General features: G+C 45.5%; 1 protein-coding gene and 1 long non-coding RNA gene across 2 annotated transcripts; one reads left to right on the forward strand and one right to left on the reverse strand.

Moving 5' to 3' along the window:
* Positions 1-8717: 8717 nt before the first annotated feature.
* Positions 8718-9562, reverse strand: LOC141152901 (uncharacterized). Its single transcript, XR_012247184.1, has 3 exons — positions 9538-9562; positions 9108-9173; positions 8718-8976 (listed from the first exon to the last, which is right to left on the reverse strand). It is a non-coding gene; the product is annotated as an uncharacterized lncRNA (long non-coding RNA).
* A 3515-nt stretch (positions 9563-13077) lies between these two features.
* Positions 13078-15675, forward strand: LOC141152899 (metallothionein-1-like). Its single transcript, XM_073637547.1, has 3 exons — positions 13078-13259; positions 13897-13962; positions 15282-15675. The coding sequence occupies exons 1-3, from the start codon at positions 13229-13231 to the stop codon at positions 15371-15373; spliced, it is 189 nt and encodes a 62-aa protein (XP_073493648.1). The 5' UTR covers positions 13078-13228; the 3' UTR covers positions 15374-15675.
* The last annotated feature ends 1088 nt before the right edge of the window (positions 15676-16763 follow it).

The following is a 16763-nucleotide window of genomic DNA, read 5'->3' on the forward strand; positions in this document are numbered from 1 at the left end:
TCTGTGTTATTGGAAAGAAACTAGTGCGGACAAGTAAGAGGTGCTGAGTCCGGAGCAACAGCCAAGGAGGTGTGATGTCAGAGGGAGTGTGCATGCGTGTGGCCAGGGAGGTGTGATGTCAGAGGGAGTGTGTGCATGCGTGTGGCCAGGGAGGTGTGATGTCAGAGGGAGTGTGTGCATGCGTGTGGCCAGGGAGGTGTGATGTCAGAGGAAGTGTGTGCATGCGTGTGGCCAGGGAGGTGTGATGTCAGAGGGAGTGTGTGCGTGCGTGTGGCCAGGGAGGTGTGATGTCAGAGGGAGTGTGTGCATGCGTGTGGTCAGGGAGGTGTGATGTCAGAGGAAGTGTGTGCATGCGTGTGGCCAGGGAGGTGTGATGTCAGAGGGAGTGTGTGCGTGCGTGTGGCCAGGGAGGTGTGATGTCAGAGGGAGTGTGTGCGTGCGTGTGCCCAGGGAGGTGTGATGTCAGAGGGAGTGTGTGCGTGCGTGTGGCCAGGGAGGTGTGATGTCAGAGGGAGTGTGTGCGTGCGTGTGGCCAGGGAGGTGTGATGTCGGAGGAAGTGTGTGCATGCGTGTGGCCAGGGAGGTGTGATGTCAGAGGGAGTGTGTGCATGCGTGTGGCCAGGGAGGTGTGATGTCAGAGGGAGTGTGTGCGTGCGTGTGCCCAGGGAGGTGTGATGTCAGAGGGAGTGTGTGCGTGCGTGTGGCCAGGGAGGTGTGATGTCAGAGGGAGTGTGTGCATGCGTGTGGCCAGGGAGGTGTGATGTCAGAGGGAGTTTGTGCATGCGTGTGGCCAGGGAGGTGTGATGTCAGAGGGAGTGTGTGCATGCGTGTGGCCAGGGAGGTGTGATGTCAGAGGGAGTGTGTGCATGCGTTTGGCCAGGGAGGTGTGATGTCAGAGGGAGTGTGTGCATGCGTGTGGCCAGGGAGGTGTGATGTCAGAGGGAGTGTGCATGCGTGTGGCCAGGGAGGTGTGATGTCAGAGGGAGTGTGTGCATGCGTGTGGCCAGGGAGGTGTGATGTCAGAGGGAGTGTGTGCATGCGTGTGGCCAGGGAGGTGTGATGTCAGAGGGAGTTTGTGCATGCGTGTGGCCAGGGAGGTGTGATGTCAGAGGGAGTGTGTGCATGCGTGTGGCCAGGGAGGTGTGATGTCAGAGGGAGTGTGTGCATGCGTGTGGCCAGGGAGGCGTGATGTCAGGCTATGTGCCCACGATGCAGAAATGCTGCATATTTTTTCCGCTTCTCCCTGGCAGGAAAAACGCATGCGGATTTTACATGCGTTTTTCCCGCCAGGTAGAAGCGTTTGTGAAGCGTCTTTGCATGCATTTCTGCATGCGGGTTATCAAACGCTTTTCCAAGAGATTTTAGCATCACTTGGAAAAGTGCTTGACAACTTGTTCACACTATATAAATCCATACAATCGGCATATATAGTGTGACCAAGTAATAGTTAAAAAAAAAAGAATAAGAATGGTAAAAAATAAAAAAAATAGATTATACTCACCTTCCGATGTCCTCCCGGTGTTTTCTCCGCTGCATCCGGTGTCTTGGGCGGCTCCCGGTGACTGGTCACATGACTCAATGACGTCATGGCAGGTGCTTCACAACACCGCGACCCATACAGCAGATCAGACGGAGGGGAGAATACACCGGGAGGACATCGGAAGGTAAGTATAATCTTAATTTTTTATTTTAAATTCTTGATTTAACAGGTTCTATGGTACCTGGGTCTGGAGAAGAGTCTCCTCTTCTCCAAATCCGGGTACCATCCGCACATTGAACCGTGTGATATCCGCTTGTGCAGATGCAGTGAGGCGGATGTCACGCGGTCCAATGCAAGTCAATGGCGGCGATTACGCTGCATGTCCGCAAAATTAATGGACATTCTGCGTATTTTTCCGCAATGATAAGCCACAGCGGAAATTTCCACAGTATGTGCACAGCACATGCGGATTATCATTGGGGACCATGGGGCACGTATTACCAAGCGTTTTTTAAGCGTTTTCACTGCGGAAATTCTGCGGCAAAAACGCTTGAAAAACGCATAGTGGGCACGCAGCCTCAGAAGGTGTGTGTGCGTGTGGCCAGGGAGGTGTGATGTCAGAGGGAGTGTGTGCGTGCCTGTGGCCAGGGAGGTGTGATGTCAGAGGGAGTGTGTGCGTGTGGTCCGGGAGGTGTGATGTCAGAAGGAGTGTGTGCATGCCTGTGGCCAGGGAGGTGTGATGTCAGAGGGAGTGTGTGTGTGCGTGTGGCCAGGGAGGTGTGATGTCAGAGGGTGTGTGTGTGTATAAAATTGTGTGTCTAATTGTGTGCTCCTATGTGTGTGTAATTGTGTGCTCCTATATGTGTATATGTAATTGTGTGCTGCTATATGTGTGCATGTAGTTGTGTGCTCCTGTGTGTATAATTGTGTAACTCCTATATATGTGTATGTAATTGTGTGCTCCTGTGTGGGTGTGTGTGTGTGTGTGTAAGGGCAGTTTCACAAGTCCTGATATTTGCAGTACTGGAGATTTCCGTGTCCATGTGCACCGGTGTGACATACATGTGGCAACTGTGTTCCGCATCAATTGACACGTATCGGCGCCTGGGAATCAGCAGTACAGTTCGTGCTGTTCCCAGGTGCCGGGTGCTGAAGGCATCTGTCAGCATTGTCCCCTGCTTGTGCTTCGATCAGCGCCAGCAAGGGACAATGTTAACAGTTGTATTCAGCCCTCGCCATGTCCTGTAAGTGTAAAAATAAGAATAAAATAAAAAACACTTATACTCACCTGTCCGAGATACTGTCCCACGCTGTAATGAATCTGACCGGTAATTCTGTATCAGCGTCTGCTATGGCTGTAAGTGACCGCACATGCTGAGGAGCAGAGAATGACTCACTCAAGTGCTGAGCTCAGTGAGCGGCGTCCTGTCACTCACTGAGCTCAGCGCAGCTCAGGGCCGCTCGTTGCAGCGAGTCATTCTCCTCTGCTCCTCAGTGTTTGCGATCGCTTCCAGCCATAGCAGATGCTGATGCAGAATTGCCAGGCAGATGGAATACAGTGTGATCGGACAGGAGAATAAGTGTTTTTTATTTTTATTTTTACACTTACAGGACACGGCGGGAGCTGAATACAACTGTTAACATTGTCCCCTGCTGGCGCTGATCACAAGCAGGGGACAATGATGACAGATGCCTTCATCACCCGGCACCTTCGAAACTGTACCGCTGATTCTCAGGCGCCGGTACCTGTCACACAGATGACACACAGATGTCATTCGTGTGTCATCAGTGTGGGACATTTTCCTGCTCGGCAATAGGTGCGGAACTTATATAGGGACAATAGGGTAGTCAAGGTGGTATTAGATCTGCCTAGGGGTCTCCACTCCTCCTTTCTCTATTTGTTGGGCTCCCTTCCCACTCTTCCCGTTGTTGTACACTTGTTTCTTCCCTCACCTTGCATGACACTACTGTGCTGCCCCCTGCTGTACCTGGTGTAGCCTACACTTCTCTATCAGGGCAGTCTGTCATTTGTAAAGCACAATCGCTCTGTTCAGACTCGGCACACGTGTCTGCTTTGTTCTGTTATCGGAGGCCTAGGTCACATCTGTGTTATAGCTTCTGGTACAGACGGAGACCAGGATGAGTGCCAGACCGTCAGACACCAGCAGAACCCTTCAGTGCGGTTTCCATGTGATGATCTGTGCTGGAGGCTTCAGACAGAACCAGAGACACAAATGTGATCGGAGCCTAATATTTGCAGGTTGGTTCTGGTACCAGATCCATGTTCTAGGCTTGGTTATGTTACTGATATTTACAAATGCCAGGTTCACCGCAGCAAATCAGACATGTATTTACAATAGGATCTATGGATTTCTGCTCCTACTGTGCCGTGCGCCCTGTATACCCCAACTGAGTGCAGGACCCCTGGGGGGCACAGTCCACATCATGACAGGGAGATTTTTACAGTTATGTAGCTACATTTTAATTCCCTTCTTCTAAGACCCAAAAAATTTTAATTTTTCCATCAACATTGTCGTGTGAGGACTTGTTTATTGAGACACGAGTTGTAGTTTAGAGCAAGAACATTAATTTTACCATATAATCAATGTACTGAAAAAAGGGGAAAAATCCACAGGGTGACCTACACTGTTATTTGGATCTTATTTCTTAAGGTGTTCGTTGTGCGGTAAAGATGATTTGGAAACTTGATCCTACCATTCTATAAGACTGCGGTGATTGACCAAACTTACAAGAATTTTTTTTCATATTTTAGTAGTTAAAAAAAATTGAGAACTTTGTAAAATAAAAATTCAGTTTGCGTCGCTACTTTCTGGGACAGGTGACATTTTTCTGTTTGCTCTGATGAACCTGTGAGAGTTTTTTGTGCTGAGCTGTAGATTTTTTGATATCTTGGTGAGATAGATGAGAAGTTTTGGTGGCTTTAATTGTATTTTTTAGGAAGTGCAGCAACCAATAAAGAGAAATTCTGCCATTTTGAGTTTTTTCCTTCTCATCTTTTAACATTACAGTTACAGATGTGGCGATATAAAACATTTTTTAGGAGGATTTAAACTTTTATATTTTTAATTTCTTTTATATTCTGTAAATATTAGTTTTACTTTAGGGAAAAAAATCAAATGAGAAAAAATGCACAATCAATGTGTAGTAGTGAGATGAAGCCTATAATAATTACAGCACAGCCTAACGTCGTAATCATCTGTGGAAAGGAGAAAGCTTCACCGACAGGTTTAGTGTTGGACAGTTTTGATTGTTTCATGTTATTTGAGCAACTGAAGAGGAACCTCGTGCTGGAGAAGTGTCCAGACTATGGGATATACGGCCACTGTACGGCCATGAAACTGTCTGCTGCCCATAGCAACCAATCACAGTGCAGCTTTCATCTCTCATTGTGCTCTTTTACAGTGAAAGCTGCGCTGTGATTGGTTGCTATGGGTAACACAGACTGTTCCTTGTACACTGTGTTATAAAAGAGCCACGCTGCCCCCATATAGCACTGTTACGCTCCGTGCACAATGGCGGCAGCTCCGCTGTGTGCATCGGATAAATGACAATGTACAGAGAAGTCATGACATGTGGCGGACACATTTGTTGTCTTTACGGTTTATAGACGATGGTCTATACAAAATCATTACATCCATCTTCCAGGACTAGATAGATTCTGGTAACAATACACTTTTATTGACCTCTCCAGTGGCGGAATACAAAATACCGTCATATACAGAGATAATATGTGATGTGTCTGGACAATCCCATGTAAGGAGTTTATCAGGCCTCCATTAATAAGTATGGCCGCTCCAGGAAATCTAGTTCTTCATAGTAAAATAGAGCGGATCCGTCCTGTACACGGTATTACAGATATACTGCACACATGGCAATCACTGGAGCCCGGGTCACATTGTACATAGAGCAGATATAACAGACTCCTTGGTGGTCCCTCGTGTAGCGCCGATCACTTGCAGCAGCTGCAGGTGTCACATCCATCGCTGCACTCACAGCCCTGGCTGCACTTACTGCACTCAGCCGGACAGCAGGAGCAGCAGCCTGGGGAGGAGACACTGGTGAGAAGACTGCAGGAATGGCGGACGTCACATAGTGTGCACAAGGACAAAACACAAGGGTTAAAGGAAACTCAACATGATATTACACACGGAAGAATTTGTAGGACTGTATAGGCGCTTGTACCCCAATTAAAATGAGACCTTTTTGTAGAAATCCAATTTTCTAGTCATAATCAATCTAGTGTCAAGTCATATGCAAGTCAGGTAGGAAGTGCACCGGGGGCTAGAAGCAGCCCAATTACACTGACACGCCCCCAGTGCACTTCCAGCCTGATTTGCATATGGCTTCTACACTAGATTTCTCATTACAAGCCAATGGGATTTCTACGAGAAAGGTATCATTTTTATTAGGAAAGAAGCGCCTATAGAAGCATACCACTAATTACATATGTAGAAAATGTGCTGACAGGTTCAATTTGAAGGAATTTCTCAGACATTTATGACATGGATATTCACGGCCATCAGTTTTCACTGACTTGAATGGAGGAAGTCGTAGAACATTCTAGGTCTTGCATTCATTCCTCAATAGAAAATCCAACAGAAGAAGAATCATGCCATGCTCCCCCCATGCTGTAATTTAGTAAAGCTTCTGTGGCGCCCCTGAGGGTTCAGTCGCCACAGAGGTACTGCACCTCACCCAGAGGTGCGGTGTCTCCCTTCTCTCAGGTAAGGAGGGAGTGCTGCCCGGAACCCCAACACCTGCATCAAACACTACACTGCTACAGGCCGGCAGGAAGGGCAAGACGCAATGTATGTTTCTGCTGAGCCCTGACCCTGGGAACCAGTAGTGGGTGTGGATGGAGGAAGTAGTTAGTGGGAGCACTTTAGTAGGAGTATATATAGGGAAGCCATCTTAGGGTGGCAAATGAGTCAGGTCAGTAGAGGAGAGCAGTTCAGAAGAACAGTCTGGGAGCAGAGTCTCACTAGGAGCTCTGCTCCACAAGTAGGGCCTAGTGATAGAGGCCCAGGAGGGGAGCAGGGAGTTGGCTCCGTTCTGTTGAAGGGATCCTAGGGGGTATAGCGAGTGCAGGAAGGCACCCGTACGCGCCTCATCTGTCAGAAGACAGAGGGATTGTAGGCCGCAAGAAGGGGACCGGCCCCTGGCCCAGTTGTGTACTTCAAGTCCCAGCTGGAAAAACCGGAAGCTCCTGGCTTATATAGTCAGTTGCTGAAGCCGCATTCTAATCCCCAGGAGGGTCAAGCAGGTCCGGGAACTCCGACGCACAGGAGGGACTTCAGAGCACCCGAGCGGGATTGAGAGTGGGCAGCGCAGGGCAGGAGGGAGAAAGACCCAGCATGAAGTTGGTCTAGCTAGGAACACGAGAAAGTGGGGTTCTGTCAGGCATTCCTAAATCACCTGAGGAAGAACTGAACCCCTGCCTGGTGAACACAGCGCGACATGGGAGGCTAGCAACTGTACGGCGCATCCGTGGAACCGTCATAATAACTGTGAGTAAAGACTCGGATGACTGCACCGTGCTGCCTCTGTCCATTCTTTGATCTGCGCCATCTCTCCCCCTGCACTACAACACCCAGCGCAACCACCATCTACCTACTCTGCCCTGGAGCTTGCTCTACCTGTGGAGAGCCACACCATCCCTGCTGCCGTAACACCAGCTCCAGAGGACTGCTCCGCAGCGGCGGCACCCCTTAGCCGCATTCCACAGGTGGCGTCACGAACAATCCCAAAAATCCCATATAAAAGTATCCCCTTTTTGCACTGACCGCCTTGGGTCACGGACCGGGCCAGCCGCCGTGATACTCCCCTACCGGCAAACCCAGAGGCCCGGCTGCCGAGTAGCCCACGGCCCTGGGGGCGCGTCACTTCTATGGGAGAATATCACTGTACCTGGTGGAGCATATTATATAGTATGGACTCACAGGGACATCTGTATTCAAGCTTGTAATGTTCTACACAGTTTTGATATTTTTTTCATCTATCTCTATTTTTAAGAACCCAAAGATGAAATCATGATGTTGGAGCTTTTGCTTCCATATTTAATATTTCTTCTAGATTTTAAAGAGGTTGACCACTACTTGGACAAACGCTTCTCATTTCTCAATTTTGGCCCCGTTAAAATAAAAACCCCTATACTCCCCTCCGGTGCCGGTACCGTTCCACCGGTGTCAGCACTCACATTCCTGGGGCTCACATGAGGTTGTTATGTCACCTGAACCCTGAGCCCGATCAGCGCTGGCGTCACTGTCGCCTCCTTCACACAAATCGAACATCAAGAGGAAGTCAGAGGTCAGCCGCAGCCGAGACTTCCCGCTGATATTCAGTAGATCCGAAGGTGAGGACAGTGACGCCGGCGCTGATTGGGCACAGGGCTAGTGTGACGTAACAACCGCACATGAGCCCTGGAAACACGAGTGACGACACCACTGGGACGGCACCGACATCGGAGGTGAGAATAAGTGTTTTTACTTTAACAGGGCCAAACTTGAGGTACGAGAAGGGGTTGTGCAAATAGTGGACAATCCCTTTAAGGGGTACTCGGGGCTTAAGAGAAATATATGCAGTAACTCTACGTGACTGCAAATTGATGAACCATTACAATGTACAATGGCACACTGACCACAAGGTTTCCCTCCATTTACAGAGAGGGCGATCTTGTGCCGACTAGATTCTCATCCACTACACTTAAATGGGTTGTCCCCTGTCAGTTAATCCTGGGCACAGTTTGGTAAAAAAAAAAAGGTCACTGGTTGGTTGTCCCCCACAAATAGTCAAGTAATATGTAGCATATCATAAGCCCAATTATAAAATTTCCTTTAGACATATTCAAAACTCAATAAGGAACAAAAAGGGTCTGGTTAGAAACTATATAAAGGGATCAATAAATATATGGTGATGGTTTGGGGGGCCTTAATGAAGCTGAGAGATTCCCTTTAACTGAAATAGGACAATCCGTTTGTTCTATTGAGACAATCGGATGAGAATCTAGTCGGCATGTGACCGCCCTCTCACTATGGAGTAGAGGGGAGTCCTGACACTGTGCACATTGCAGCAGTTCGGCAATCTGCAGACACATCGAGTGACTGCAGAAAGATTTCTTCAGTCTGGAAAACACCTTTCAGGATAGTCTTTCAGGGTAATTACATTCTAAGCTATGCACATTGCCATTTAGTGCAGCGTGCCCTAAGAATATTCTCACCTTTATATTTGTTTATTCAGATCCTTTGTGCTTATAACCAGAAAACCGACTCTGAAGTAGTATGTATAGTAGGCGCTCGGTGCCCCATTAGCGGTGCTCAGCGGTCCGGAGCACCTTCCTTATGTCAGTTATTCCTCGCTGCATTGAGAACCTAATTTACTTATCACATCAAAGTCGTCTTTGATTATTCTTTGGATAAGCCGTCCTCTATGGCGATCTGCATTTTGCCCTCATAGACTTCCTGTAATATTTTATTATTCTATAAAAAATGAAAGATTCTCTTGACAGATTGAATTAATTTCTATGAACTAAGAACGGACATCAGTGTGCATTATGTCTAGTTGGAAATTGTATATATAGGATGGATGTAGAGCATACATGTATACTCACTTTTTTTGCATGTTGGACATTTGCAGTTCTTACATTTGCAGGATTCTCCGCAGGTACAAGAAGCTCCTAAGAGGGAAACAGGAGTTTTATCATGGAGCAGAAAATGACATATATTCAATGATCATCAAATGCTATAGATCTGATACTCGCCACAATAAACACTATTCTCAGCGGCAGCACACACAACTATACAACCCATTAGACAGTCAGAAATACACAATGTTAGATTAAAAATCCCGACATTGTAACATTTCTCTTTAAACCACAATAATGTAGATGTTTTGCTACAAACATCGCTATAATTATTCTGATTGTAGTAAAAATATTCAGAGTATTGTCTTAGCATTGCCCAAAATGGATCTGAGCTCCAGGCTACACCTGCATTTAGTTTCCTGCAATGTCTCTATATCCAGTGTAATCCCCTTCTTACCTGATGAGCAGTTACAGTCCTGAGGGTCCATGGCTCTGGGGTACAGATGATCTGTAGGATTGGTGGATTCTGTGTGTGATGCTGAATGAAGTGAACAGTGACTTTCTGCCTTTTATACACAAGATACTGAGCTGAGTGCAAACTCTGCCCATAAGTCAGTGCACCCCCCGCCCAGTCACATCCACATGTGTAAGGACAGTGTACAGTGAGGAGCTGTGTGCAAACCTGCAGAGTCACATAGACGGGGATGATCCAACAGAAATGTCTGTGATTTACAGTCACTGTATTACAATTACTATAATACCTCTAAGTATAAGCGCATTACTTATTCATATCCAACTTCTTACAATATCTTTATCCAGAGATTATTATATGTTCTGCAAATGTTGTTACTTTTCAATAAAGAATCTACATAAATCTGCTTATGGTTTAAAATAAGAAACAAAGTATTAATTATAACTTGCATATGAAAAAGTGTTAATAAATCGGACACATAGAGTTTGGAAGAGTGATGTTTCTCCTTAGGTCATGTAGACACAAGCTGCACAGATGATTGCATGTAAATGATATGTCACCAGATAAAGTGGAATTCTTCTTTGTATCTACAGTCAGGGGCTTTTGTATGAATTCCTAAGAAATGGGATTCAGACGTTTCCCAGACAGAGTCGCTGACATCAATAAGGCAAACATTAATCATCTTTATTTTTATATAGCGCTAACATATTCCGCAGCACTTTACATACATTATTATCATCACAGTCCCCATTGGGGCTCACAATCTAGATATTAATAATTGGATATTGTCTGACCTTCTTTCCGGTAGTGTCTATCTTTTTACCTGGACACATTAGCATATTCTACTATGGAGCCCCCATCGGAGCCATTAATGGGGGCACAGGAGTGTGAGTGCAGCCTTAGATGAGTGCAGTGTGGTGAGTACAGGGATGTTCAGGCTGGGTGTGATGAGATGAGTGCAGTGTGGTGAGCACAGGGCTGTTCAGGCTGGGTGTGATGAGATGAGTGCAGTGTGGTGAGTACAGGGATGTTCAGGCTGGGTGTGATGAGATGAGTGCAGTGTGGTGAGTATAGGGTTGTTCAGGCTGGGTGTGATGAGATGAGTGCAGTGTGGTGAGCACAGGGCTGTTCAGACTGGGTGTGATGAGATGAGTGCAGTGTGGTGAGCACAGGGATGTTCAGGCTGGGTGTGATGAGATGAGTGCAGTGTGGTGAGTACAGGGTTGTTCAGGCTGGGTGTGATGAGATGAGTGCAGTGTGGTGAGTACAAGGATGTTCAGGCTGGGTGTGATGAGATGAGTGCAGTGTGGTGAGTACAGGGCTGTTCAGGCTGGGTGTGATGAGATGAGTGCATTGTGGTGAGTACAGGGTTGTTCAGGCTGGGTGTGATGAGATGAGTGCAGTGTGGTGAGTACAGGGCTGTTCAGGCTGGGTGTGATGAGATGAGTGCAGTGTGGTGAGTACAAGGATGTTCAGGCTGGGTGTGATGAGATGAGTGCAGTGTGGTGAGTACAGGGCTGTTCAGGCTGGGTGTGATGAGATGAGTGCAGTGTGGTGAGTACAGGGTTGTTCAGGCTGGGTGTGATGAGATGAGTGCAGTGTGGTGAGTACAGGGCTGTTCAGGCTGGGTGTGATGAGATGAGTGCAGTGTGGTGAGTACAGGGCTGTTCAGGCTGGGTGTGATGAGATGAGTGCAGTCTGGTGAGTACAGGGCTGTTCAGGCTGGGTGTGATGAGATGAGTGCAGTGTGGTGAGTACAGGGCTGTTCAGGCTGGGTGTGATGAGATGAGTGCAGTGTGGTGAGTACAGGGTTGTTCAGGCTGGGTGTGATGAGATGAGTGCAGTGTGGTGAGTACAGGGCTGTTCAGGCTGGGTGTGATGAGATGAGTGCAGTGTGGTGAGTACAGGGTTGCTCAGGCTGGGTGTGATGAGATGAGTGCAGTGTGGTGAGTACAGGGATGTTGAGGCTGGGTGTGATGAGATGAGTGCAGTGTGGTGAGTTCAGGGCTGTTCAGGCTGGGTGTGATGAGATGAGTGCAGTGTGGTGAGTACAGGGTTGTTCAGGCTGGGTGTGATGAGATGAGTGCAGGGCTGGAGGTGACGGCTGTGTGCAGAGATGGGGGATGTAGAAAGTGTAGTCCAGGCTGAGTGCACACTGATCATTTCTCCTGCTGAGGTCACACTGCACACAGCACTAAATCATCTCTGGGGAACAGGAACAAGAACCATGATTAACTCTTTGATAGCAGCTGCAGCTAAATAATGAAAACGGGGATATCGGCTAACAGTTATTTGCATATAGCTGTAGGATGGGCCCTGAGGATAAATTCCTCCTGTGGGCCCCTGACACCCCAGTCCGACACTGGATAAAATCATTCAGTAGCGCTACAAAATGTCACTCGGTCCTATTTGTCTACCCTTTTATATGCATTACTTCAACTTTGATATACAGTAAGGTTTTTAATATAGGCAGTATAGGTACCGTCCCAATTTAGGGTCACCTTGCCGCTGGTGGGACGGCTTGTATACTTTTTTTGATCAAAAATAGTTCACTAAGTACCCTATATTTATTATGCAACTTTGCTTTACATTTATATATAATTATGGTAGGGTATGAGATATATTTTTGTCTTGCTTCTTTTTTTTTTTTTTTTTTTCTTTTTTGCTAGTGTGAACATGCCTCTGTTTCTTGTATGTCTGCCATCTTAGACCTCAGTTCACATTGTCTGGTTTTTTGACTTGTTTGCATTCTGTGCAATTTAAGGGTGTGGCATGCCCTTTGTTGAGCTGATTGGTGTGTATGTAGCTTACCACGGGCCTAGGTGGTCTGGAGTTGGGACTCGGTCCTATTTGTCTACCCTTTTATATGCATTACTTCAACTTTGATATACAGTAAGGTTTTTAATATAGGCAGTATAGGTACCGTCCCAATTTAGGGTCACCTTGCCGCTGGTGGGACGGCTTGTATACTTTTTTTGATCAAAAATAGTTCACTAAGTACCCTATATTTATTATGCAACTTTGCTTTACATTTATATATAATTATGGTAGGGTATGAGATATATTTTTGTCTTGCTTCTTCTTTTTTTTTTTTTTTTCTTTTTTGCTAGTGTGAACATGCCTCTGTTTCTTGTATGTCTGCCATCTTAGACCTCAGTTCACATTGTCTGGTAAAATGTCACAGTGTAGCCCCGGCCTCACGTGAACACTTAGGAAGGTCTTCATCTATTAAATAAGTATAATTTCTTCGTTATCGATGTTGTTGGGTAAACCAATATATCAGGGATTTCCAAGCATTGCCATGATCCTGAATGTCACATCTGTTAGATACACAGTGTAGCCCAGAAAATGCTCTTCAAGAAGGTGTATATGAATAAGTAAAGCGCTTATATTTATATCATTACATAGAATGATTAAGGTGACTGCTGGTAACAATGTCCGTCACCATAGACATGTCTGCCGGGTCATACTTTGTCCTGGGGGGCTGCAGGTTGCACACAGCACCTCCTTGTTTGTCCTGACACATGTGGATGTGATGTGGGCGGTGGGTGGTTTGTGATCAGGGTTTGCACTCAGCTCTGTATCTGCTGTATATAAGGTGGAGAAGAACTGTTCACTTCATTCAGCATCATTTCCAGACTCCACCAATCCTACAGATCATCTGTACCCCAGAGCCATGGACCCTCAGGACTGTAACTGCTCAGCAGGTAAGAAGGGGATTGCACTGGACCTGTTACATGTAGTAGTGCTGAGTGCGTTAATTAGTTGTTTTCTTAGATGTTCCTCTGGTTTAATGTAGGACTGCGTGCTCTTCTATTCAGAGAAACAATATAATGTGTTGGACAGGAGGAAATGATCCCATTCCATTTAAAAAATCATCTTCACCATCAGATTCCATATAGTGACTTTTACTAAACGCTGGATGGAAACAAGGACGCAGCGCTGGCCATATGTGATACCTGCCTTAATGGAAATATTTGGGCCAACTTGTTAAACACTTAGGGCAAAGACAATACAATAGGAGATAATTCTTACTACAATCAGAACAAGTTGGAAATATAAAATGATGTCGATTGCAGTAAAATATCTTTACATTAACGTGATTTAAAGACAAATGATACAATGTGAGAATGTTCTTCTATCCTTGTGTTCTTCTTACTCTGCCTAATGGGATGTATTCACACAGTGCAGCTGGCGCTGATGTACATAGCGGTACAAGCATGTCTGCAGGAGCTGACAATAGTGTATACTGTGAGGAGGACATTGGAAAGAAATCCATGGTGTATGATGGTGACTGAATGTACTGAATATTCTGCTCCATGATAAAATTCCTGCTTCTCTTAGGTGCTTCTTGTACCTGCAGAGAATCCTGCAAATGTAAGAACTGCAAGTGTACAACATGCAAAAAAAGTGAGTATACAGGAGCTATAGATAGAAATACATAGCATCTCTAGCCAGACTTTATACACTGTATTGTTTATGTAGTTTAAACCTTATTGATTTATATAAAATAAATCTGTCATCTTTAACTTCAGGCCTTTTAGAGATCATTTCATCTTCAACTTGCTTAACTGTTTAGAATAACAGTAATTTTGACCAGGGGTGCCCAAACTTTTACATGCCACTGTCATAGTATTATTATTAATAGCATTATTATTATTGCTTTTATAGGGTTTCATTATTCATTATATTATTATCATCATTAGTAAAAAAATAAACTGAAAATACTGAAAAAAATATTAAGAAAAGTAAAATAAAAGCTTCAAATTCATGCTATGATATTGGGCCCTAAAACCTATCTTACTGTATATACCTCAAGTAAATTTGATGCTGGCACTAATAAAGGATATGTGATGAAGGATAATTGTAAATAACTGTGAAACATATTTAATAATGGTGAGCTTAAGGCCGGGTTCACACGAGCGTATTTTACGGTCCTTGTATGGATGGCAATTATCAGACTAAACTGCAGATCTGCTGACCCGAACTTACTGACTGATAGACACATATGAAGCTTTAAAGGGAATCTGTCAGCAGGTTTTTGCTATGTAATCTGAAGACAGCATGAGTTAGGGGTTAAAACACAGATTTCAGTGATGCCTCTCTTATCAGGCTAGCAATTTTGTTTGCTTGCAATGATGGTTTTAGCACCAGGAGCTGGGACACAGCATGCGCATGCTAGACCGACACGCCCCCTCCTATGATAGGCAGCTCACTGTCTATGGACATTGTATATACCAAGCCTGGTGTGGGCGGGGTTAGCTTCCTCAGCTCTGCTGTATTGCTAAATCTAAAAACTCTGATTTTGTCAGAACGGCTGCACCCAGTAAAGTAAGTGATACATCATCGGATTCAGCTTCTCTTTGCCTACATCAAGCCACTCTTGGATGAGGTAGCAAAAATCCACTGACAAATTCCCTTTAAGCTTGAGTCTGGAGACCCGTCGCCAGACCAGGCATTGTGGTTCGTATATGGACTGTGAAATACGCTCTTGGGTATTCCTGCCACACATACTCCCAGACGCAGCATCTAGGTACAGAATTAATGTGGAGGTAATTTATCATGAGCTGCGGCTTCCTATATTCACTTCCATGGAAACAGGCGAGGTTATATATCCTGTGGATTGGAAATTAATGCTCACGATTGTCAATGTGCTTACTAGAAATCAAAATGTTGTATCTCTACAATCTCTGTATACAGCAGTCTTCTCACCAGTGTCTCCTCCCCAGGCTGCTGCTCCTGCTGTCCGGCTGAGTGCAGTAAGTGCAGCCAGGGCTGTGAGTGCAGCGATGGATGTGACACCTGCAGCTGCTGCAAGTGATCGGCGCTACACGAGGGACCACCAAGGAGTCTGTTATATCTGCTCTATGTACAATGTGACCCGGGCTCCAGTGATTGCCATGTGTGCAGTATATGTGTAATACATGCTGATGATGTAACTGCTCTTCTAATGTAAAGTATAGATTTCCTGTACCTGCCATACTGTATAATGCTGCCCTGCTACACTTCTCACTTATGTTCCTCCTTATCTGTACACAATCTTATATTATTTCTGTATATCAAAGTCTTTTTCTATTCCACCAATAAAGAAGCCAATAAAAATATATTAATTGTTATCAAAAAGATCAAGTCTTGTAAGATGTTTAATCACTCTATACTGATCCTCATCTATATAATGTAACAGCAGTAACTGTGTCCACCATGTGCTAATTATCCATGGCCGGCGTCTGCACCCGGCACACCCTCTTGCTCAGGGCCCCAGCATAGGGGTGGCTGTCCTGCAGCTCCGTCGTCTCCTGCCACTGTGACGTGTCAGGGCAGAGGGTGCGATGACGTCACTACAGCACGCCTTCTGCTCTGAGCGTCACAGTGCAGCGACTGAGCCAGATGACGGTGACGCTGGAGTCCTGACCTGACGCAGCAAGGAGAGGGGAGTATTTGATTTTTTTTTCTTTTATGTATGGAGCTATATATGGGGCCTATACTGCATGGAGCTATATATGGGGTCCATTTATCTGTATAGAGCATTATATGGGGTCCATTATTCCGTATGCAGCATTATATGGGGCCCATTATTCTGTATGGAGCTATATATGGGACCCTTACTGTATGGAGTGTTATATGGGGTCCATTATTCTGTTTTGAGCATTATATGAGGCCCATTATTCTGTATAGAGCATTATATGGGGCCCATTATTTTGTATGGAGCTATATATGGGGCCCATTATTCTGTATGGAGCATTATATGGGATCCATTATTCTGTATGGAGCTATATATGGGTCCCATTATTCTGTATGGAGCATTATATGGGATCCATTATTCTGTATAGAGCATTATATGGGGTCCATTATTCCGTATGCAGCATTATATGGGGCCCATTATTTTGTATGGAGCATTATATGGGGCCCATTATTCTGTATGGAGCTATATATGGGTCCCATTATTCTGTATGGAGCATTATATGGGATCCATTATTCTGTATAGAGCATTATATGGGGTCCATTATTCCGTATGCAGCATTATATGGGGCCCATTATTCTGTATGGAGCTATATATGGGGCCCTTACTGTATGGAGTGCTATATGGGGTCCATTATTCTGTTTTGAGCATTATATGAGGCCCATTATTCTGTATGGAGCATTATATGGGGCCCATTATTTTGTATGGAGCATTATATGGGGCCCAATATTCTGTATGGAGCTATATATGG

This window comes from Phyllobates terribilis, unplaced genomic scaffold (genome assembly GCF_046119375.1).
Source record: "Phyllobates terribilis strain yellow unplaced genomic scaffold, ASM4611937v1 Scaffold_7__3_contigs__length_470593459, whole genome shotgun sequence".
In the NCBI taxonomy this organism is placed as follows: domain Eukaryota; kingdom Metazoa; phylum Chordata; class Amphibia; order Anura; family Dendrobatidae; genus Phyllobates; species Phyllobates terribilis.

Bases quoted from the DNA above. Each gene is read 5' to 3' on its own strand.
- LOC141152899 (XM_073637547.1), top strand. From the start codon at position 13,229: ATGGACCCTCAGGACTGTAACTGCTCAGCAG. The intron at 13,260-13,896 runs GTAAGAAGGGGA...TGCTTCTCTTAG, and splicing joins GGACTGTAACTGCTCAGCAG to GTGCTTCTTGTACCTGCAGA. The intron at 13,963-15,281 runs GTGAGTATACAG...TCTCCTCCCCAG, and splicing joins GTGTACAACATGCAAAAAAA to GCTGCTGCTCCTGCTGTCCG.